Here is a 24,771-nt window from a genome sequence, read left to right on the forward strand (position 1 = left end):
GTGTACTTACTTGTCTCACTGGTGGATCCTGTGTACCCTGCTGGCTATCATGCGCATGTGTAGCCATTGACCCCATCAGTACATGTACCACCATTCATGCACGGGTTACTGGCGCATTCGTCGATATCTGGCGTGTATAAACATTAATCATAAAATTATGATTAGCAGGATATAATTTCTTTTGTCTTTGTTTAAAAGTTAGTATTAGACAAACGAAAAGACTACTCTTCATATGTTACCACTTTACAGGAACTCTAAATGGATTTAGAATGCTTCATTATGTTTTTTTATTGTTGTTTTCAATTTTCATTTATCCTAACTAAAACCTATAGAAATATAAATCTGATGCAATGATATATTTGCATATGTTACATAAAAGCCATACATTGTGAGAGACTCAATTTCTTAAGTGTACTTACTTGTCTCACAATTGGAACCTGTGTACCCTGCTACACATGCGCATGTGTAGCCATTGACCACATCTGTACATGTACCACCATTCATGCACGGGTTACTGGCGCATTCGTCGATATCTGGCGTGTATAAACATTAATCATAAAATAATGATTAACATGATATAATATTTGTTTATTATTATTTCTTTTTGTCTTTGTTTAGAAGTTAGTATTAGACAAAGGAAAAGAATACTCTCCATATTTTACCACTTTAAAGAAATTCTAAATGGATTTAGAATGTTTCATGGTTTTTTTTCAGAGAAATGAGCAAGCTTGACTGAATGTTGATGTTTGAAATATCTAAGCATAATTATGTTAATTTTTCATTTATCTTAACTAAAACCTATACAAATATAAATCTGATGCGAGGATATATTTGCATATGTTACATAAAAGCCATTCAATTTGAGAGCCTCAATTTCTTAAGACTGGGGGACTGTTACCATAAAGCAAAATTTTAAATATGTGAAAAAAAAAAAAAAAATAGAAATCCTTGATTCTTTTAGCATGGAAAGGGTTTAGGGGATATTTTAAAATGACATTTAAAAACATTCATTTGGCCTGTTGGCAAGGAAAAGAACAAAACAAATTTGAGTCGAAAATGACCAAAATTTACAATTTTCATTTTGAAAAAGGGCAAAAGTTTGGTCGAATGCCACAAATAAATAAGATGTTTTTTTATTTAGATAGGGGCATGCTTTGGTAGTCCTTGCAAATGAAGAAAGAGCTTGACACCCTTTTAAAAGATCCTTTAATTTTAAGTAGAAAAACACATTTTGGGCAAAATTGTAAGTGTCATTTACCCCAACATTGAAGGGGTGTAAATGTAAAGAAGAGGTTGATATTTTGTAAGTGTATGGTGGCATAGCTAGAGTGAACCCTTGCTGACAGATATATAGTTTCAAAAATTGGGGTCTCCACTTCTAAAAAGAAGTTCTGGCTTTTAAAACTACCAAGTTTTTGAAAAAAATGTGTATTTTTTAAGGGGAATTTATGGCAAAAAAAAGACAAATTTCGCGTGTTTAAGGGGGTACGTTTTTCTCAAAAATTATAGCGCATTGGTGACAAGTAAGATATGCATATTATAGGGGCAAGGACTACAACTACTGCACTGAAAATTCAGCAACTCAAGGCAAGTAGTTGTTGATTTATTGATCAAATATTGGTTTTCCCTCATTTTTGACTGTAACTCCACAACTGTTGTCTGTGCTGAAATAAATTTTTTTGAGAAAAATGCAAAAATAGGCACAAAATAGGGCAGGGGTGTAGTACCCCCTTAAATAACCGTAATGAAAATAATTATTGAATATATTTCTATTGATGAAAAGATTAAGTGACTTCTTAAATTTGAGTCTCAGTTTTAATTGGTACAAACAAGCTATATTATACATAAAGGCCTATTAAGGGGGTACACTTTTTTCTCAAATATTATAGCGCATTGGTGACAAGTAAGATATGTATATTATAGGGGCAAGGGCTACAACTACTGCACTGGGAATTTTATTTCGGCACAGACAACAGTTGTGGAGTTACAGTCAAAAATGAGGGAAACCAATATTTGATCAATAAATCAATAACTACTTGCCTTGAGTTGCTGAATTTTCAGTGCAGTAGTTGTGGTCTTTGCCCGTATAATATACATATCTTACCTGTCACCAATGCGCTATAATTTTTGAGAAAAATGCAAAATAGACACAAAATTGGCCAGGGGTGTAGTATCCCCTTAATCATGTTAAGCAGATTAGACAGATCGCAGTGCTATTCAAATACAGATAGAGGGCAGCGCTTGGAAGACAGGTTGCTTTTAGCATCAGACAGCTAGCTACCTGGTACAAACAACAGAGTTCACCAACTCTATAATGATAAGCCCTGTAGGAAGGGTAAATAATTTTGTTAACCCCTACCCCCATCCCCAAAGTGGAGGGAGCAATTTTTGGCAGGTCAAAGGGGCGAGGGGCACATGAACCTATACCATGGTTCCTAGCCATTGCAGAGGAGCTCATAGGGTAGTGTCAATATACCGGTAAACGACACATCTGATTTGCCCAGGTTTTTGTAAGTTTGCCACTGCATAGCCATTGACCCCACCTGTACATGTACCACCATTCATGCACGGGTTACTGGCGCATTCGTCGATATCTGGCGTGTATAAACATTAATCATAAAATTATGATTTGCAGGATATAATATTCCTCTATTATTTCTTTTTGTCTTTGTTTAAGAGTTAGTATTAGACAAAAGAAAAGAATACTCTCCATATTTTACCACTTTAAGGGAATTCTAAATGGACTTAGAATGTTTCATATGTTTTTTGTTTGTTTTTTTCAGAGAAACGAACAAGCGTGACTGGAAGTTGATGTTTAAAATATTTAAGCATAATTGTGTTAATTTTTCATTTATTCTAGCTAAAACCTATTATAGAAATATAAATCTGATGCGATGATATATTTGCTTATGTTACATTAAAGCCATGCATTTTGAGAGATTCAATTGATTAATTCTTAGTCAGTGGGAGTGGTCTAGTTTGTAGACACATAATCTGATTGGACAATCGCATGATTTCGGGTGCCTTCTATCAGGCCGTAGATGACCCCACGTCATCATACGCGTTGATAACCCGTAACACGCTTGTAGAGGTGCGCGTATGTATCGCGTTGTTTGTGTAGACTATTGCGGAATACCCGCACGCGCTAGCAGTACGCACAACAGAATACGTGAAGGTGTAAACAAGTTTCGTTCATTTTATAAAAAGGGGAGTTTAACTTAGTTTTTGCTAAAAAATAGTTTACATTTATTAAAATAATATTTAACTGACTAAGAATGAGAATACACGATAGGAATATTTGTTTTTACTATCCTCTACCTATGATAGACGACAGGCAGGTCCAATATATTTATCGTAGTGGATACCGGTTGCGCCGGTATCCACTACTCAAAATATTAGAACACGGTAGAGGATGTACATGTACAACTGGGTATCATCAGCATATACATGATACCGTAATTTGTATTTGAGAATTATCTTATGAACTGGATAGGCATAAATGGTGAACCATTATGTTGCAAGGACTGACCCTTGCGGGACTGCATAATCATGGACAACTGGAGTGGAGGAGTTCCCAACGCGAACATATTCTGGCCCGTTACTCAGATATGATTGACACCATGCAAGCGCAGTACCTCGCAAGCCGATAAAATCGCGAAGTCTGCTTAGCAAAATGTTGTGGTCCACGGTATCGAATGCCGCGCTTAAATCTAAGAGGATGAGAGCGGTCACGTTTCCCTCATCTATGACAACCAAAATATCATTTTCAACGCGCAATGGAGCGGTCTCAATGCTATGTTTTGGCCTGTAAGCACTCTAAAACCCTTCGGAAAGATTATTTTCATATATAACCAAACTCAGTCTACCAGACACAACACGCTCAATTGTCTTTCCTAAGAATTCCAGATTGGCTACAGGCCTATAATATTTTAGGATTTCCTTGTCCAAACCAGTATTCTTTAACAGAGGTCTAATGTACGCAGTCTTGAGAGTGGTTGGAAAAATACCTTTAGCAAAAGATTTATTCACAATGCTGGTAATATACGGTCCACAACTTAAAAGTTCCCCCCTAATACTTTTTAGAATAAGTCAAAAAATATTTTACGAAATGTCAATTTTGACATAATTAACCATTGTGACTGAACGCATATGTAAAACAAATACGGCTACCCATACCTTTTTTACACGTTTACATTTTTTCAAATATTTTTCGATGTATTTATAAAAGTATTTAGGGGGAACTTATAAGTTGTGGACCCTATATGAGGAACAAAGTCATCAATACACTCTTTGACCAGTGATGTTGGGACAGGGTCCAGCTCACACGATTTACATGGTGACTTACAAATAATATCCCGGACTTCAACTTCACTGGCAGGTTTAAATCTAGTAAGGTAAACAGTGGTGTTTGATTCATTCTCACATGAAAATGGATCAGTACAGTTGCTAGGAAAAGTACTACGTATATCTTTTTACTGAAGAACTCAGAGAATTGCTCAGCTAGATTCATATTGTGAAAGCACAGGTTCTTGGCTTTTGTGCAACATACAACTGTAACCAACTGTTTTTGATCACCTTGGACTTGGACTTATTGCTTTCCTCCCTCGGATCCTGGGAGCCTTGGAGCTAGCAGCCGTTTCACCATGTCCATATGCCTCTGTTTGTGACCATACTCCTTGCATTGTAGATTGATGTAATCCCAAGTTCTTGGCAGCTGCTTTTCATGTTGTCAAGCCAGCGCTTTGGGGGTCTACCTCTAGGCCTGTGTCCAGGTATTCTACCTTCAAGGGCATGTCCTTTGGCATCCGTACGATATGTCCAAAGTAGAACAGTTTTTTGGCTTTGATTTTGTCTAGTATTGTGACCTGGCTACTTGTTGCCTCTCTTATTGATATGTTCCGTAGCCTATCTCTTCTGGAGACTCCCATTATCCATCTTAAACAAGACATCTCGAACACCAACAATCTCTTGTCGTCTCTTTTCTTGAGCGTCCAAGCTTCTGCCCCATATGTTGCTATTGACAAGATTAGCACCTGGTAGAGTTCCATTTTTGTGTCAATACTAATTTCTTTTGACTTCCATATTGTGGTTAACTTGCGCATGCTTCCCATTGCCAGTCCAATCCTCCGTTTGATGTCTTCCGTACTGGTTGAATTCCCTGTGATAACTCCTCCCAGGTAGGTGAAGGTTTGGACTTGCTTCAGTTGGTCACTTTCTATGAAGATGATTATTGGGTGGCTGACTTTGTTGATGATCTGTTCTTCAGTTTTCCTCTTGTTTATAGTGAGGCCAAATTTCTTGCTTTGAGTATGGACTAGAGTTACAAGTGATTGAAGATCTTCCGCTGAATCTGCCATTAACACAATGTCATCGGCAAACCGCAGATTGTTGAGGGTTTTGCCTTGGATTTTGATGCCAGTGTCCAGGTCCTGGATTGCTAAACTGATGACTAATTCAGTAGTATGTTAAATAACTGTGGCGATAGGATGCAGCCTTGCCTTACTCCTGTGGCAGTCCTGAACCACTCTGTGATATCTTTGTCCACCCTCACTGCACTTTTCGATGTGCCATACAAAGCCTGTAAGAGTCGAATTATCTTGTCCGGGTAACCTAGGTGCTTCATTGCTGCCCATAGTCCGTCTTGCCACACGGTATCAAAGGCTTTCTGGTAATCTATGTAGCAAAGATACAGTGCCTTGTCTATTTCAGTGTATTTTTCTGTTATTTGTCTTAGTGTAAAAAGCTGGTCAACAGTGGTCTAAATCCTGCTTGTGAATCGAGTATCTCCTCGGTTTGCTTTTTCATCCGGCTGTGAGGTACGCTGCAGAAGACTTTCCCTGTGAGGCGCAGTAGGCTTATGCCTCTATAATTGGCACAGACTAATTTGTCCTTCATTTTGAAAATGGGGACAATGATTGCTTTGCCCCAGTTCTCTGGTACGCATTCGGATTCCCAGATCCTTTGGCATAATGTATGTATCATGCCTATCCCTGTATCACCAGCAGCTTTTAATTCCTCTGCTGTGATACCATCATGTCCAGCTGCTTCCCATTCCTTAAGATGTTTCAAGGCTAATTCCACTTCCTCTCTGAGTATTCCTGGTTCAGGATCACTGGATTGAGTATTGGATAAAGTCTTAGTATGGTTGATTCAGTTGGACCTGGCATGTTATATAAGTCAGAATAACTTTCTCTTCATCTATCCTTGATTTTTTCCACGTCAGTGAGAATATTTCTTGCTTTATCTTTTACACTTTTTTTCCGGAGGGTTTGTTTCCCTGTTAGGGTTTTGATTGTTTGGTAGACCTGTCTAGTTTTAGAGGTGTGGTGGCAATGGTTTACCTCCTTGCATAAATTATTGATCCAGGTGTCCTTACACTGTTTTGATCACCTGCTTTCTCAATAATTTCTCAATAATTTGACCTGAGTAGTACTCTATTTGACCTGAGCAGTACTCTATTTTAGCCTTTTCAATTAACGTATTTACAGTGTTCTTTTGTTCAGAGTACATTTTTGCAAATCGACTTCATGCTCTATACGTCTCCACTTTCGCTCTAGCCTTCTCCCTTTTTTGTTTCGCTATCCGGATGCCATCATGAAACCATGGACTATTTGGTCTCAGCCTAACTGTTCGCGTACGCGATGGGGCGTGTTTGTCAAGGTCACTAAGACCAAGACTGCAATTTTCAACGCAAGATTCAATATCCATAGCATTATCTATCTCAGCTAGTGTTGAATTTAAGTTAGCACGAAAGGCATTGATGTCAATTTCCTTGAGACGACGGGTTGTAATTGACACAGATGGAGCTTGAGGTCTCTGAATGTTTAATATATACATAATTGCATAATGCCATGACAAACCAGGATGAAGATATGTATCGGATTGTGCATTTTCACGAGTAATAAGCAAATCAAGACAATGGGCTCTGTAATGTGCTGAAAATGACCATTTGAGGACAACAAAGACTTAAACCGATTTGCTTCACTGTCAGTCAAATCATCAACATCTGTGTTAAAATTACCAGTAAATATTAACTTTGATGGTTGCAGCAGGTAATCATAAATCAGGCTCTCAAACTCACTGAGGAATAACCCAAAATTCCACCTACGTCCTGCACTATCATTTTCAAGGCGATATATGATTACAACGAGCACAGATGTTGAGTTGCTACTTATTTCTGTATGACATGACTCAAATGTTGAGTAAGAATAAACATGACTTTTGGTTTTAACAATTAAATTCGTACAAAATTCGAACAACACCGCCACGCCTATGTAATCTTGGGATGTGTTGAAATGTATAACCAGTCGGTGTGAGTTCAGATATAACTAACTCATCACCAGATGGATATAGCCAAGTTTCTGTTATTGCAACAACATCAAGATTGCTCCAGGACAAGGTCACTAAATTCTGATGTTTTGTTTCTGAGAGATTGTACATTCAGACAACACAAAATTAGTTATGATTTATTATGGAGAGGTATTGCACGTAATTTGTCAAGAGACTTACGTGGTTCAAGGTGGGAAATGGAAGAACGCTGGGTAACAATGACAGGAATTGTTTGGTTTAAAGCATTGTCAACTGAGGAATGGTTACTGGCCAACTCAGGTTTTCGACGAACTTCTCTTTTACCACGCACCTTGGAACGAACAGTATTATTAATTTCTAAAAGGGTGATTGTTTTCCAAACCTCAGTGGGCAACAGGGATAAGGATTGTTTGGTACCATTATAAGAGTTCAAAGCAAGAAGTTGGTCAGAAGTGTAAGTCGACTTAGTTTTGTTATCATCATGGTTAATAGCAAGCTCCGTCAGACTAGGTGGTCCTGCATTTGGATTTATATCTACGAAAACCAAGATATCGAGCTGGAAATTAGCAGATGTGTTGGAAGTTTATGATATGAAGCTTCCAAAAAACTTCAGTCTATGTGGGTGATTTCTATGCAAGCTATGTTGTACCAGTATTTCAACAGAGTTCAATTCCAGATGCTGTAAATGATATAGGTCACTTTATCCAGCTATCAAGAAGATGCTCAATAACGCAAAGAGAATTGCCATTGTTAAAATCCAAGATGATAGGTCTTTGAGCAGTCCTTAATAAGCAATATGATGGGTCCTTATGTAACAGGTGATCAAGATTACCTTGAGCAAGTAGAGCAACACAGTGTGAACATCATATTGATTGAAACAGAATATGTGCACTGTGTGGAGAGTATGCCCCAACTACAGTAAAATATCTACTGCAATGGTGTACCAAAAACACTTTCTCCTCCAAAAATCAAAAAGTAATCCAGCGAATTCCATAAAAATAATCTTGTAGAATCTAGTTTTATTTTTCAGAGAAAGAAGCAAGCGTGACTGCTTCCTGTAAAAGTAGTAAAGCATGGAGGGTACTGTATTTTGTCTAATAATTAAAAACACCGCTGTGTTGTTAATATTGAATGAAATTGGTAGAATGAGGTGAGAAACTTCGGGCTAATAAATCGTCCTTCTGTCTATGTTAAAATTTTGTGAAAACAAAATATTAGTTCTGAAGCTATATGCGTATCTAGAAGAGCTGCGTTACTCTGTGTGCAGTCTTTATATAATATTAATCATTGCCAGGGACCAGCGATTTGCGCGGAACTTTTTTCCGCGCAATTGGCAATTGGCTGGGGTTTTTTTTTTCCTATGGGCAGCGATACATGATTTGCACTGAAAAAGAGTTTCGCGCAATTCCGCGCAATTTGCTATTTTTTCCGCGCAAATCGCCTGTCCCTGATCATTGCTAGTCTATTGACCACTAAGTCACTGTAAGCAACATAATACTTACGTTTTTCAGGAATTGTTCTTGATAGTTAATTCCCAGAGTATTTTGTTGCATTTATAAAGAAATAAACAGTTTACTTGTTTATCATACAACTAAAGGAAGTGCATAACCAAGGTTGGGAGTTAATTTGATAATATGTCGTTGCTCTGTAGAACTGTCGAGAAGTGACTTTTGTCTGAGTTAATATTGTTATTGGTGGTAAAATATTTACAGTTGGTAACGGGTGTCATGGTGAACGGTATTGGCCATATGGGTGAAAGAGTTATTCCCACTTTTTCAAATAAAACATTGTTAATACACACATTCTATATCAGCATCTTCATTAATTTGATCTCACCTGTGCATGATTGTCCACTTCCGGTATAACCAGCGTTACACGTACACGTAAACGACCCTCCCGTATTATCACAAGCAGCATTTGTGTCACAGTCATCAGTTCCCATATCACATTCATCCACATCTGTACAAATTGTATGAAACAAGATACATTTTTGAATGTGCTATATTAGACGTCTACTTTAAGAAAAAGTACTTTTCGGGTGTAAAACTGTATTGCGTGATATAGAACAAAATTATACTGACATTGTTATGGTTTTGGTATCACTGTCTGTAACCCTTAACCCTAAATCCCTAACCCTGAAACATAACCACTAGGGAGCTAGAAACATCTCCTCTATACTCCCAGAACCTAACCAAACCAACTTCTTTAGATTTCCGAGATGACCCCAAAACATAATCAGGATGTTTCGAAAAATATAAACTGGTGCCAAGGGTGTTTTTTTTTCCAAAATGCAGGTAATCTTTATAAATGATCATTATATGAATACTCTTTCTGAACCAAACTAATTTTGTTACCTCAATTAAATAGCCAGGCATAAACTCAAGTTGATATAAAGAAAAAAGTCCATAGAGACAGTATATTTCCAAAATGTCGGCCAAATACTGAAAAAAGACTGTAAGTTACCATATTTCGGGATTTTTCTGAACCAAACTGAAGGTAAAAAAATGAAAAACATCCGAACCATCAGTGAATTTCTGTGATTGCACCTAAAACCACCGATATTGGCACCAATACTAAATTGACTAAATATTCTCAAATATTAATAATTATTCAGTCAAATATAAAGTCAAACTAACTTGAGACATCTTTGACCCTGTATGAAAAAAAAATTATGTAGTAAGTATTGTTTCCTCCCTATTACAAGTTTACATCAGTAATGATACTTGAATAAATAAATGGAAATATTATAACAAGTAACATTGAATTCTTTCATTTTGGATGTAATTAAATCCACTTTTTTTAAAAACTTCAATGAAATTCACTTTGTGTAGCAAATATGATTGTGAATTTCTAAATCATTATCCAAATAGATACAATGTTTTAGAACAGACTTGTTGCAGTCTAAAAGGTTTTTTTTATTGCTATTATCAGTATTGTAACATGTTAGACTTGGAACAAATCTTTACTTAGCATACGGGCGGATCACACCAAATCAAATTAATTTTTATTCTCAGAAAAAAGTAAAGCATTAAAATGAGCAGAAATTTGCATAATTTTGGCTAAATTTGGATTGGTCATGATTAGTAATATTAAATCCTACAAGTGTACCACAGATGGCAGATATCAAGAAATTTTAATGATTTTAAGCAGTATTTGCTATAGAGAAAGGCTGGCATCCTTTTCAATGATGTGCGCCCTTATGTTTGCTCAAGCTGGCGTTTGAACTTGAAAATCAGTGTGCCTACTTTGAAAGCCGGTTAGATTTCATGATGGAATTTGAATGTATGTGATACTAGTGATGTGAGTAATTATGATTGTACGGGGGTACATATGCCTGTATGTTCAGTAGTTAAGCTTATAGATTTCTTGCGCGTGAAAATGAAGGCTGTTGATAATGCACTTGTCAATTGAACCCCTGACCAACTCCAGCCCCTGCCTGCTGAGTACCCGGAATATAGCCGGGCAGTTTATAACAGACGGGCATTGACACAAATCTTGTCCCTGTAGGGCCGGCCATGTGTCGTAACTTGAAAATCAGTGTACTATGAAAGCCGGTTAGATTTCATGATGGAATATGAATGTATGTGATACTAGACTAGTGATGTGAGCAATTATGATTGTAGGGAGGGGATGCATAGGCCTGTATGTTTAGTAGTTAAGGTTATAGATTCAGCCATGCTCTATCGGAGGACTTCACAAATGGGGATGTGAGCTACTTTCCAATGTGCAAGCGGATAAGCGGAATGAGTGACTTCTTGCAAGGTGGCAACATTTCCAAGTCTACCTTTGACTTACTCGTGATTATGTCACCTTCACCCACCACCTTCTTCAACATACATGACACAAGGGCCCGAACTGAACATTAAAATTTATCTCATACATTTTGGGTGCCTATTTTGAGGATTACCTATTTTGAAATGGTTAATCAAAAATATACCTCTCTTCTACGTCAATGTCAGTTATTGATAAAATTCCCTTAAAAATGAACCGGTTTGTCATTTTGACTTTGGATCCTTGGTTCCTAGGTACCACGATAAGGTAGTTCAAACGGATTAAGGGATGTCATGGTGGTTATCATGGTACGTATGTCAAGAGTGCCATGGTGGGTTAGGGGTTTTGACGTATGTTAAGGGGTGTAATGATTCAAGGGTTTTCAGGGTTAGTTAAGTACAGTGGAGAATTAAGGAGAGTCATGGTGGGTTATTGGCTGTTAGGGCTGTTGGTTGAAGTATGCTAGGTTAAGAGGTGTCAGCGTAATATGAAGTGTCATTGTAGGTGAAGTTTTTAATCAATCCATATCAACATCTCTATCAATTTGGTCTCACCTGTACATGTTTCTCCATTTCCCGTATAACCCGCGTTACACGTACACGTAAACGACCCGACCGTATTAGCACAAGCAGCATTTGCGTCGCAGTTATCAGTACCAAAGTACATTCATCCAAATCTGTACAAATTGTATGAAATAAGAAATAACAAGCTATGAGTGAAATTTGTCAGAAATTGTTTAAACGACTGAAAAAAAAGTGTACAAAACCGTTTAAATAACACTCATAAAACTTTTTAAGTGATGCAAACATTATAACAGAATGTTATTTAACTGTTGACAAAATATTTTGCAAAATATTTGCCCAAAATATTTTACAATAAAGTTTTAAAAAGGGAAAGAAAGAAAAAGAATGTTTTGACTTGTTTTTCTTGTTTTTTACACATAGTAAATAATCTTTAAAAGGGTAAAGTCAAGATTATTTCATATGTGTACATACTATAATTCGTGTTTTGCTGACAATGTGGGTTTAATGATCAAAAAAATAATGTTCTTGATCTCTTTGAAACATTTTAGGGGCAAAATATTTGTTATTTTTCGGAAAAAAGGTGGCGTTGGAGTTTCAATTTTGCCATGTTCAGGGGGAGAACTGTCACAGCCGAGAAGGAGACAAAGCAGACCTAAAGGGGTGAAGCAATGTTTGGCACGGCGTTTGGAAATTTTATCCTCCCCGGAGCTTACAAACACTTACGAATTAGTTGAATATTTAGATGTAGATTTTAGGTACGGTAAATATATCAATAACTGTGGAAGCTATATGTATATATAAAGTCTGCACAAAAAGTAACTCAGCTGTTATAAATACGCCTATAGCTTCAGAACTAATAATTGTTTCCACAATATGTTAACATAGAAAGAAGGGCAATTTATTTACGCGCATTTTGATACCACATTTGTCCAATATCGTTCAATATTAACATCACACCATTGTTTTCAAATAAAAATACCCGAATTTAAAAGTTGCAGCTATTTGTATTGATTTGAAGTCCGCGCGAAGATAAATGAAGGGTGTTACGTGCCACAATGCTTGCGTAAAAAACATTGATCGCTGTAAACTGCAACTTTTAAATTCGGGTATTTTTCTTTAAAAGCACTACTGTGTTGTTAATATTGAGCGAGATTTGACAAATTGGGTATCAAAATGCGCGTAAATAAATCGTCTTTTTCTATGTAAAAATATTGTGGAAACAATTATTAGTTCTGAAGCTATAGGCGTATTTATAACAGCTGAGTTTCTTTTTGTGCAGACTTTATATTGATAATAAAGACAATAGAAACTAATTTCGATCGACCAACGATGCCTGGTCGATTCTTGATGCCTGGTCGAACCTTATATGAAATCAAGCAATTGATTATTATTGTGATAACATATCAATCTTTGACTGTATTGATTTTGTTCGATATAAATTTGCGGACCTGCCACTCCATGTTGTCAAGGGCTAGCTTTATTTCGCTGTGTACCATGTGTACCGAAAACCTCTGGCTACATAATGTTTATGTACCAAAAATTCCTTGCAGATTAATTCTTTGAGCAAAAATATCGTCAAATTTGAATTTCGTTCTGGTATACCAGAACGAAATCACAACACATTATGGAGCAGTGTAATACACATAATCATGCATAACTCCCAAACGCAAAATCGGAATCAACTGAAAAGTTAGGAAAAAGGTTTTTTTTCGTGGATATCTACTGAAAAATGTCATAAAAAGAGGATGCTCGGATCACAAAATACTCCTTTAACACATTAAAAAGGGTAAAGTCAAGATTATTTCATATGTGTACATACTATAATTCGTGTTTTGCTGACAATGTGGGTTTAATGATAAAAAAAAAATAATGTTCTTGATCTCTTTGAAACATTTTAGGGGCAAAATATTTGTTATTTTTCGAAAAAAAACGGTGGCGTTGGAGATTTAATTTTGCCATGTTCAGGTGGGAGGACTGGCACAGCTGAGAAGGAGACAAAGCAGACCTAAAGGGGTGAAGCAATGTTTGGCACGGCGTTTGGAAATGTTAAATAAAAGTGAATAAATTAGCAAATAACTAAGTGAGTAAGTAAATAAATAAGGAAATAAAAAAATAACCAAGTAAATAAGTAACTAAAAGAGTAAGTAAACAAATACGTATAAACACTAAACAAATAAGTAAATAGGGAAGTAAAGAACTAAGTAAATTTATATATAAATAAATAAACATCTAAATAAATAAATAGGCAAGTAAATAAATCAGTAAATAATGAGTTAATAAATAAAAACATGTCAATAAAATGCATAGTGATGCAATATTTTCTAAACATTTCTGAAAAATATTAAACTTACTAAATAATTAATTACATAAGATAAAAATTACAAATCAAAACAACTAAGCTGGGCAACCAGCCAAGCAATCAACTAACTAACCAACCAAGTAAACAAATCAAACAAACATAAAACCATTAGGCCTATACAAAAATCAAAACACAAGAAAATAAATAATAATCTTCAGGTTTTGGAACAAGGCAAATTTAAAGCAGAAAGATCTTCACATAACATAGGCCTAGCCGCCTAAGTAACATTTAATTATTATTAAAATATTGAAAAAAAAACCCAATAAACAAATTAAAGTGTTATTCTAATAATGGAACAAAACGGAAAACAAAAGAAAAACAACGGAATTATAACACTGTCGCCGGCGTACGGAAAAACTGCATTGTGCAATAAGCGTTATTGCATCCATCATAACAAATTAATAATTCCACTTCAACGCGTTCGTGTGCAAGCCTTGTTGAACGCGTAGTTGAACGCGCAGTCGGGCGCGTAGTTGTACCACGGGCGCTCGCGCGCCTTGAAGTCAATGAACTTTACGATTAAAGGACTTTGGCGACGGAGTACCTCGCGGGTGAATACCTTTACTGCTACTTCACTGCTGACACATGGGTACACCATGGATGCGGTTACTGTGCAGGTACTTCCGCTGAAGGGCCATCGAAGTACCTCCGACTATGGTGTGCCTATAAGTCACCTACTCGGTACATCGCAGTTGACTCTTAGGTGACGCATTGTGGAGTATCGATGTAAGTACATTGCTACGGGGGTATCTACAGTATGTTGGCCGACGCTGGTACTTTGGGGTAGTACCAACGTCGGCCACAAAGGGCTTGGGTACTCGGTAGTAGCAGCGGTAGTAGCCGCGAAGTAACATTGCAGCAGAGGTACTCCGTCGCCAGGAATCTTGTAGTGTCCCAGCAAACATTATACAATCGGCCCGATACTGGCTCTATAAAAGCTGCTATAAAGGACCAAGAATGGCAGCCTGTATTGGTCCGACAGGGTCGTGCACACTGGCATTCGACTGGCCCAATAGATATTGCCAGCACTGGGCCAAAATGGGTTGAAATTGGCCCAGTAGAGGTCCAATTTATTCAATACTGTACTGGGCCTATATAATATTGCCAATATATTCCCATTATGCAACCGTAAGCAAACGGTAATGGTCCAATTTTGGTACTTTTTATTTTATTTCATTTTTGTCCACGTCTAGCTGTGGAATATTCTTCTATTCATTCCTCGATTATCCGGTTGGTTCAGGCATTATTGGTCTCTTTCACCTGTTGAACCAGACCTCCTTCTTTATAAAGGAGACCTACAGGTTACTTGCACTCAGCACAATTGAATTTGTGTTAACTGATGTGCAAAGTATTAAAGGTCGATAACAAACCAAGCTCACAAAATTGAGCCATTGATACATGAAATATATATTCTATGGTGTCATCAGATAAAAATTATGCCTTGCTCACGTAGATTTTTACAAGGCAGTAAATGAAATATTCGGAACAAGCGCAAACTCACTGCCTCTTCTTTATAATAATAATAACATGTGGTCCTTCAAAATGAAGATGATACTGATCAAATATTGTATTTTGATAGTTAATGCAACATTGGGCCAATACAGGGCCGGCACCCGGGGCCTACAAGCCCGGCCTACAAGTGTCTGCCGCAACTGGACCAGTATGTATGTGCCGGCTCGATGCCATATTCGGGTAGTCTTCAATTGGCCCAATAATGGACCAAGTACGGCACAGCTTATCCTGGTAAGAAAACGGCGGCCAAACATTGACCAGTATCGGATTTGTACTGGCGTTATACCGTCAGCCGTGTCCGGTATTGCCAGAAGTAGACCGGTTTAAGCCATTACTGGGCCAATATTATAATGTTTGCTGGGGTAGCTTTATTTCGCTGTGTACCATGTGTACCGAAAATTTAAATATTTTCTTTTTCACACATATTGGAATGGGCACATGTGCACCAAAGTGCAATGCACAAGTAATCCGAATATAATAATAATAATAATAAAGACATTTATAAAGCGCTAGTATGCAAGAAAGCCTCGTAGCGCTGATATCGTTAGCAAATTACAACAATATCGTTAGCAAATTACAACAACTCAAGATTCATTCAAAAACATTTCATTTTGTCATTACCTTCTACTGTAACAGTAAATGTAGCAACAGTGACGGTATTTCCAGAACCGTCAATAGCTGTAAACGTAACAGTGGTCGTACCAACAGGGAACTGATAATTCTGAGTATAGTCCGACACCTTGCAAAATCAGAAAAAAATCAAGAATACGAAATTACTGTCTTACGTCATCCGTCAATCAAACTCGACCATGGTTTGTTTACAAGTGTAGTGATGATGAGTTCCTGAACGCGGCGGTAAAAACGGGCGCCTTATTGTTAATTTTGCACCTTCAAACATACAAACCATCTCAAAAATTAGCTCTTTTTAGTAGGAAACTTTCTTTCCCGAAGGCACCATGTCAACAATGGCAATTTTGCCTTATAAAAGTACGTAATTTATCGCCATTTTCTGCTATTCCTTTTTCCGATTAACCAATCAATGATCGTAGGGAATTTGATAGACAGTGACGTCAGACGCAAACTAGTCTTTTTTTTATATCTGTCTTCTATTATAACATATAAAGGATCACGCATGCCCTCTGGCACAAACCAGAGAAAAAGAGAAAAACTCCGGACATACTTGCCTGTGGGGGACTTGAACCCCATACATCTCGCTTGCATGTCGAGCGCTTTAAACGCTGAGCTACACAGACTGTCCCTGATAAGCAGGACTCGAGTCTGACACTTGTGGATATCATGACTTATTTGGGTCAGGGTAAACAGTACAAACAACACATAACACACAAGTGAACGAGAGCAATTAATGATGCTAGCCTATTAAATCAGAGGCTTACGTATCACATTGGCACATACTATAGAAACATTCAAACATTACAAACTAGCACACATGATCAAAGTAATGATGCTTAATCGTTATTCTCTTTAACATCCAGTTTACCTTTCGCCTTTTTTCTTTTTATTGAATAGAATTTACGAATTAAACCTTATTACACTAATTTCACATTATTATTAAAAGTGTAATGTAGGGGTGTGTGTATGTGTCTATACGTTATCTGTATTTTTTCACCTATTATTCACTATTTAACAACTCCTCCTATACCTTTGTACAAAAGCCAGCCGTTGTTAATCCGTGATGAATCCACACTTTTACTGTAGCGTATACGCGAACGCGAACGAGACTACGCGTTACGCGAGAGCGCGTAAAATTCGTCATGCCTGGAACCTTTGTGCGTATGCAAGCTTAAAAGTTGAATTCAGTATTTTTCGGGTAGCGGCTAAACATCGCTGTTTTATTCTGTAGCTGTATTGCTGATATCAACAGAGAAATCATCGAGTTTTTATAAGGCTGAGTGGCAATGATTAACTGACATTCTTCCTGAAATAATCGTGAATTATACGATCTTTAGCTTCTTTTCGTTGTTCAAAAGGATTCAATTATATTTCACCGTTGTTCATCACCGTTTAACAACTCGCGTCCGGCACGTCTGCGTGGTTTTTCGCTCGCAGCTAAAGCTGCCCTCGCAGTAAACCACGCAGACGACGCGGCCGCATCGCTGTTAAACGGTGATGAACAACAGTGAACTGCGTCTGGCGCGTCTGCGTGGTTTACTTCGCTCGGGCAGTAAACCACACAGACGACGCGGCCGCATCGTTGTTAAATGGTGATGAACAACGGTGAAGCATGATTGAATCCATAACTTAATGTCGTTTCGATACATAAAGACATACCAGTGTAAAATCGCCGGAGTTATCTGTAACTGTTGGCTCTGTCCATGTCACTAGTGCGTAAGGTAGACCAGCATTTGTGTTCACGGTGATTGAAGTTGGCACGTTACTTATGGTGGGATCCTCCATATCTGCCAATAGAGAGATAGTATATAAATCTTGACTGATATAAGGGGCATGTTTAAATATAATATATAATTAAAAGTATATCCTCAATTTCCAACAAAACGGGTTATTGTTAAAATGTTTTGTAGATGTAATCTTCGTCTGTGGTTTTCAAAACGAAAGCGAATCCATGATTGATTTCAACATAAAATCAGGAAGTTTACCAAATACTAACCCGGGTTTAATGACAATAAACAAAAGGGAATCAAAGAGAATTACCAATCAAAACATACCAAACAACCGCTTTAATAAATTAAATTACGAACGTAAATCGTACAGGCCAACAGCAAAACAAAGAAAACAAAGCAATTTGAAAGAAACGAGTCTATGGGAGTACAGCAAACACGGATGTAAACCAATAAATCACCTGTTATAATTACGTTGAAGGTTGAAATAACAGTATTCCCATTTCCATCAGTCGCTGTGCATGACACCTGAGTAGTGCCTATTGGAAAATCTGATGGGTTTAGGTGCGACTCTGTCACCGTTACTGTCCCCGAATCGTCAGACGCTGCACACGGTGTCCAACTCACTGACCTGGTAGGTGAGTCAGGGTCAGTGTTCATCATGATATCTGACGGTGTGCTTGTGAATACTGGGTCCGTAGTATCTAATGAATTTGATTGGAATGTTGAAAGAAAAAAAAAGAATAATAATGATAGCTATTTAGCTATACGTAGGGAGAGTTAGCTCAGTCAGTAAACCTCTATTATGTACAATTGGTACATACGAAGGCCATTCAAAAGATCCTACCTCCACCTTAATATCTCATGTTTTGCATATAGTAGCCATTTCGTATTCTCCATGGATTACGTTAGCCTTTTTTTTATAATTTTCCTTTTTATAATTGACGCTGACACGAAAACAAATAATGACATTGCCATGACGTCAGACGCAAATTAGTTGATTCGGTCTTCAATTATAATTTTAAAATGGCAAGTGACAACAAATGGCTGATTGTCTTTATTTTTGTACTTTCAGCTCTGAGACAGAACTCTGACACAGAAATAAACACAGCCAAATTAAAATGTCGCCACTAGTTCCATCCCCATTTAATCAGAGTCTGATGAGTTTATGGCAAAATAATTTATATACTAATTTTCTATATAATTTCCTTCGAAGGTTGATACCAAATTTGATATCAAAAGTTCAATCATCGTGAGCATAGGAACCGTTGTCTGGAAATTCGTGCAGTTTTAAAAATGACATAGGGAATTGTATCACGCAGCGGAGCTAGCGTGAGTGCCACGAATTACGTCGCCTGAATAGGCCGGCAGGTTAATGCGGGAATTTTCAATGGGGTATAAGATATCGGGGTGTGTGTGTAGAGTTGGAACTAGTGGCGACTTTTTAATTTGGCTGTGTTTAGTTAATTCCGGCACCAAGCAGATTTTGATGTAAGAACTGGCTGCTGGTAAAAAATAAAAGTTAAATGTATTTTATGACTGGTCATCTTGTTATTTGGTTACACATTTTATGTTGTTTTAGTTACAACCTGTCAGCATGGTCATAATACTTGTATATTGAGCTAATCTCGTAAGAGGGATACACATTTAAATGTGTCACGATATTTTTGGTTGTGAGTTCACCTACAAAAATTGGAAGAAAAAAAATATATCAATATACATTTACCCTCATTTTTAGATAACATTCCAATGTATAATCATACAAAGTTTGAAGAAGCTTTACAGAACCAAAGTTATAAGAGCGGAGGGAGAACTTATAAAATGACCCGTGTATACGCCGCATATATGTCATGTGATCAAGCAAAATCAGTCGGAACTCGGAAATATTGATTTCGAGATATAGCCAAACAAAGGGAATATTTCCTTTTGTTTCCTGTTGTTTTGGAAACTCTTTAATTGCTAATATCTTTAAATGGGATTTTCTGCAAAGTCCAGCGTTGTAAATGCTTTTTACTATCCTATAGAAACTGAAAATTTATTATTGCCGAGTTCCGACTGATTTTGCTTGATCACATCACATATAAGTAATTCCATGCATATGAACAAACGGTGAAGTGAATTTACATTCGACAATAACAAAACATAAATAAAATAATGATATGCCAATATCATTGTAAAAGTCATACAGGTAGCCGCGACATAAAATGACGAATATCTTCACGTACTCAATTGAGCAATTGAATTTTCACGTCAAATTGTCAAATTAACTTATCCGATCACAATAGCAATATATTAGAGAATGAATTTGGAGAAAACCTTCTGATATTTACAAACATTCGTTGAGCAGCAAGACCTTCCCTCTAAGCTTTTAATCCGATATTAAAGCTGATTATCTATTTGTTTTCATGAATTGGAAGACATCCTTTGATGTATTACTGAGCTCAATCATCTGCAATTACTGGAGCGTGAGCCACCCAGGCTGGTGGCTAAGCATAGTATTTTATTAACAGAACAAGGGTTTCTCCAAATTCATTCCTAATGGTCATTACCTGAAGACTGGAATTGATATAAACAAAAGACTCTTTAAAAGTGTGTTCTGCTACTCTCACTGGTAGAAATTTAAAGGTCTTTCTGCTACGCTCACTGGTAAAAATTTAAAGGTCTTTCAAAGCGATGAGAAATGGACAAAGCGATGAGAAATGGAAAAAAGTATGAGATTTTAAAATGTTCTCATTTCTATGAAACTTTCTCATCCAAATGAATGAGAAAAAAACACCTAATTAACGTGGCAACCACCTGTCACATTGTTTTCAACAAGATAATTTAACACTTGTGACAGGTTGTTGACACGTTTATTAGTATTCTCATTCTTTTGTATCGAGAAAGTTTTATAGAAAAAAAAATTATGCGCTTTATATACCCTTTATAATATAACCCGACATTTAAACGTTTTCTGACAACCTTTTATAACCTTTTGCGAATGATGTCGAAAACGTTTTGTGTTTGCTGGGTATGTTCCACAATATATTGTAATCAATTAACATGATTATAACATAATCATGCCCTATTTCCATCAACTTAAAAGATAGTCACTAATTCTTCGATAGGATATCACATATTTGGGCCAAAATGTCACGACTGATTTTCACGCTCTTTGTTGATGGAAGTGGAGGAGTGTGTGGAAAAAAATCAGTGAACTGCAAAAATATGTAAACATGCACGTACGATTAAAGCATTTCACTTCGTTTACGCGCCATTGCGGAAAAAAATGCTGGGGTCCATAGGGACCCTCTTAGGCACTTTCAATTTTCAAGTGGTATTTTAACGTGATAATTCAAAACAAGAGGAAAACCTTCTTATAATAGTATAATAAGCTATAAAATATACGTTGGTATTATATGTAAATTTTTTTATTTGATCTTTGACACCTTTTGTTAAGTTATCGGATAATATTTTGTAATAATAGTTCTGTAGTGAGTTTAACCTGGTCAGTACATCCGGTCATATTCTAAAGTCAATATTTGACCCCTATGAGAACTACCTGCCGATCGGCCAAGAAGTTTTCATTATCAATTGGACCAATCAGCAACATGTCAGAATAATTTCACCACACAGCAAAATTGGGATGAATTATTTCCAAAGCTGATTGGTGATTAAAGTGAAGATATCGAGTAATTTACCAATCAGAGGCAATGTTAGATCGGCAGGTAGTGCCCAGGGGGTGAGTTATGTAGGGTTTTACATCAGAAGAATTGTCATGTTTGTGCACAGTTAATCAGAATTGATTGAATAAAATAAAAAGAGACAATTTTGTTACCGTCACATCCTGATGAGTCAGATGGTGCAGTCCCTTCGCAGTCAATAGAATCAGTGGGCTCGTTGTCGTCACACACTCGTGTTCTGGTACGCGTGTCCGCCGCATTGGCACATACTGACCATGAACCCCAATCACCCCATTGAGCTATGAAATAAACAAGTAAATGAGTTAAATTCCATGTTTGTTCGTCATTTTTTTTTTGTCTTTTCGTCATCTTTTGATAGATATTTGTGACGGACGGCCAGCGGGACGGCTAGCCTCTACCTTTTGAGATGATGATTAGCAGAGCAAGCGCCCTCACATTTCGGAAGAAAATGAGAGCGCTATAGCTGCAAGTTTTCCTAGGTGCGTGCAGAGGGTGTCGTGTCAATGTGATAATATCTGGTTTCAATATTGATGGTGTAAATAAGACCGGTACCGAGGGTACTTGATTTTGGATTTAGTAGAGATTTAGTGGGATTTCGAAAACATACCTTAATAGTATACCACATTTGATGAGAATACGTTAGTTAACCTTGAAAAATATTTAAAAAATTTAAAAAATATTGGCTAAATTCACCATAGCTAATTAAAAAAAAAACATCATTAAAAAACATTTCGTTAAGATGTTAAGCTCCCAAATTTGGTACAATTGTGCACTTTCTAATAGAGGTATAGAGTTTCCATACAGGATCCAAAGTTTATTTGAAGATGTGGAAGTAATTTGAATTTACGAATGTCATACAAGGGTAAAAATTAAAATGGTCTCAAATCTTGTTGTATGATATACCAAAGTATTTGTATGATCACAAGGATTTCACAAATGCGAAAGAGTAAAAAAGTCGTACTGAAAAACATGATCGCAGTTGGTGTCAACACATGAAGCGATCGATACCGCGTGTATTGTTGTATGTAAAATTTTACATCCCCATTATTAGATTGAACAAAATTTTTGTTTTTATCAACGTAAGAGCGAAAATAAGGATGAGAGCATTTATTTCAATAAATTAAGGTTTTTATAAATCACACCAAATTAAAAGATGGTTATAACAAGAAAAATACAAATGTTTTTAATACCATATGCACATCGTACGGATGCAATATCTGAATCATGTAGGCACGAGCCCGTCGTCATTGGCAATGGATTATGGGTACAGCTTACAAGGTCTGTCTCGGCACCAGTACACGCTACTTGATACATAGAAATCGGGTATGGCCCGGCCCCAAACTCAGCGCTATCAAGAGCTGCCAAGGCGCCTCGGAAGCCAAGCTGAGTGCATACAACCTGTAAATGTTTATGAATATTTGAGATATGCATGAAATGTTCCTATACACAGCATTGCCTATTTGTTTCAAAACCGTTCACAAACACTTGTTAGGGGGGCTGATGCAAAAAGGGGGAGCCCTGACAATTTTGACCCTCCCAAGGGGGGGGGGGCTGAAAAATGACCACTAATTTTCCTAGTAAAATTGAGTTTATATGGGGTTGATCCATAATAAATTTTCATGTCAAAAACGGGGACCCTGACATTTTTTGAGGTCTGTAAAGGGGGCCCACAACTTTTCGCAATGATTTGTTGTTGCATCAGCCCCCCCCCCCCCAAGTGTTTGTGAACGGTCCATTATAGTAGTAAGTGGTATTCCGAATATCTATTCCTAAAAGCTACCAAGCATAACACGTTACAGAAATCTAAATTTTGATTTAAAAAAGTGGATTTTCTTTTTAGCAACTTTAATGAGCGTGTAACGTTGTTAATTAACGGTCAATCTAGAAATAAATCCTCAATTACATTGGCCCTTTTCTTTAACATGAATAGCATCTAGGCTTATTTTGGTTGAGTTTTAACTAGTAACATATTTTATTTCTTATTATACACAAGCTTTTGATTTTCTTTTTTGTATGATGGGGTGCATTTCGTTATGTTAACTGGAGAGATTTGATCATGTCTCACCTCCTTTTTCAACCAAATCGACGGTAATAAGGCCAAAAAATAAATTGTTTGTTTGTCCATGAAACTTTTGGGTCAGTAGGTCGGGTTTTTTTTACAGATATTGCACTTGAAACTGACAATTTGAAGACTGGTAAATAAGTCAAAACACACAGCACTTTACTGGTTTAACTCTTGAGATGGTTCTGCATGTTATACTGTTCATTTTCTTTACATTTTCTTTCTTTAAATTTATACTAACCACTGTTTTACTAGCACATTCAACGCAAATTAAAAAAAAAAAAAGACACGGTCGGGACCAGAGTACACGGTCGGTCGGACGTTGACAAACAACTTTTTTTTTGCCTAACTCTTGTAGTGAGGGATCAAATTGCCTCAGGCAAAACTCACTTCCTGGGAACTAAATACCACAAAAGTTCATTTTAAGTAACTCATTGACCCATTTGTGTTACATACTGCCTCGAGCTATAATGACATTCTTATGATTTGGTCAACTCATTGACAGATACCAACCTCATGAGGGAATTCAATTTTTTGATCATTTCTCTCCAGGTAGTGAAACGTAATGTGTGGGGGTGGTTGTGTGGGGTGTGTAAGTTCGTTTACCTATTTTGTATTTAGTTACCTACCATCGCATCATTGATGTCCCAACCATTGTCACACACGGTTCCCCAACCATCCGTCATATGTTGGATCTCGACACGACCTTCATAACTAGCACTACCATCAACCAAACGAACTGGCCTAGTAGCTGGTGACGCAGCAAGGTAAAAAATGGGTGTAAACGATAAGAATCTACCATCTATCTATGTTGTTACGTGTGACATTTGCTACATACACACTCACATTATTAGGATCGTTCTGGTCTTGCCAGCTTCCAGATGTTAGGGTGGGAATAATATGTAAAATAAGCATCACTGATAAATTTAATATAATAATAGTTTATAATAATGATTTGATACAACGTTTTGCTGATTAGAATATTTCAATATTAGAATTAATCATACAGGATCTTCTTAAGCTTTCTTACACAGCTGTGATGGTAGTCATTATACACCTCTGTTGGTAGTCACGTTAAGTTCGAGTTCAAGTTCAAGTTCAAGTATGATAGGTCTCAACGCCTTATTAAGGCCAAACGAGAAGGATTAATGGTGTGCGCTGTGTGAAGCGATGTCAATGCTATGTTGAGGAAAAT

At 37.0% G+C, this 24,771-nt stretch overlaps 2 protein-coding genes across 2 annotated transcripts in view; both read right to left on the reverse strand.

The window, feature by feature from the left end:
* Positions 1-47: 47 nt before the first annotated feature.
* Positions 48-11,748, reverse strand: LOC140140983 (uncharacterized). The gene is made up of 4 exons (XM_072162760.1): positions 11,634-11,748; positions 9,145-9,267; positions 420-533; positions 48-127 (listed from the first exon to the last, which is right to left on the reverse strand). The coding sequence occupies exons 1-4, from the start codon at positions 11,743-11,745 to the stop codon at positions 48-50; spliced, it is 429 nt and encodes a 142-aa protein (XP_072018861.1). The 5' UTR covers positions 11,746-11,748.
* Positions 11,749-14,241: 2,493 nt separating this feature from the next.
* LOC140140992 (uncharacterized) overlaps positions 14,242-24,771 on the reverse strand; it is a 31,295-nt gene continuing 20,765 nt past the window's right edge. Inside the window, exons 5-11 of the mRNA XM_072162770.1 lie at positions 24,206-24,327; positions 22,705-22,912; positions 21,649-21,792; positions 18,293-18,535; positions 17,764-17,891; positions 16,096-16,213; positions 14,242-14,246 (exon numbers count right to left, since the gene is read on the reverse strand). Of these exons, the coding sequence (XP_072018871.1) occupies positions 14,242-14,246; positions 16,096-16,213; positions 17,764-17,891; positions 18,293-18,535; positions 21,649-21,792; positions 22,705-22,912; positions 24,206-24,327 (968 nt within the window). The remainder of the gene's footprint in view (positions 14,247-16,095; positions 16,214-17,763; positions 17,892-18,292; positions 18,536-21,648; positions 21,793-22,704; positions 22,913-24,205; positions 24,328-24,771) is intronic.

Source organism: Amphiura filiformis, chromosome 2, assembly GCF_039555335.1.
Source record: "Amphiura filiformis chromosome 2, Afil_fr2py, whole genome shotgun sequence".
NCBI classification, from domain to species: Eukaryota; Metazoa; Echinodermata; class Ophiuroidea; order Amphilepidida; family Amphiuridae; genus Amphiura; species Amphiura filiformis.

Excerpts from the sequence above, each read along its gene's own strand:
- LOC140140983 (XM_072162760.1), bottom strand. The coding sequence starts at position 11,745 with ATGTACTTTGGTACTGATAACTGCGACGCAAATGCTGCTTGTGCTAAT. Across the intron at positions 9,268-11,633 it reads AAATGGAGAAACATGTACAG|ATGTGGATGAATGTGATATG; the intron begins GTGAGACCAAAT and ends CAATTTGTACAG. Across the intron at positions 534-9,144 it reads AAGTGGACAATCATGCACAG|ATATCGACGAATGCGCCAGT; the intron begins GTGAGATCAAAT and ends TATACACGCCAG.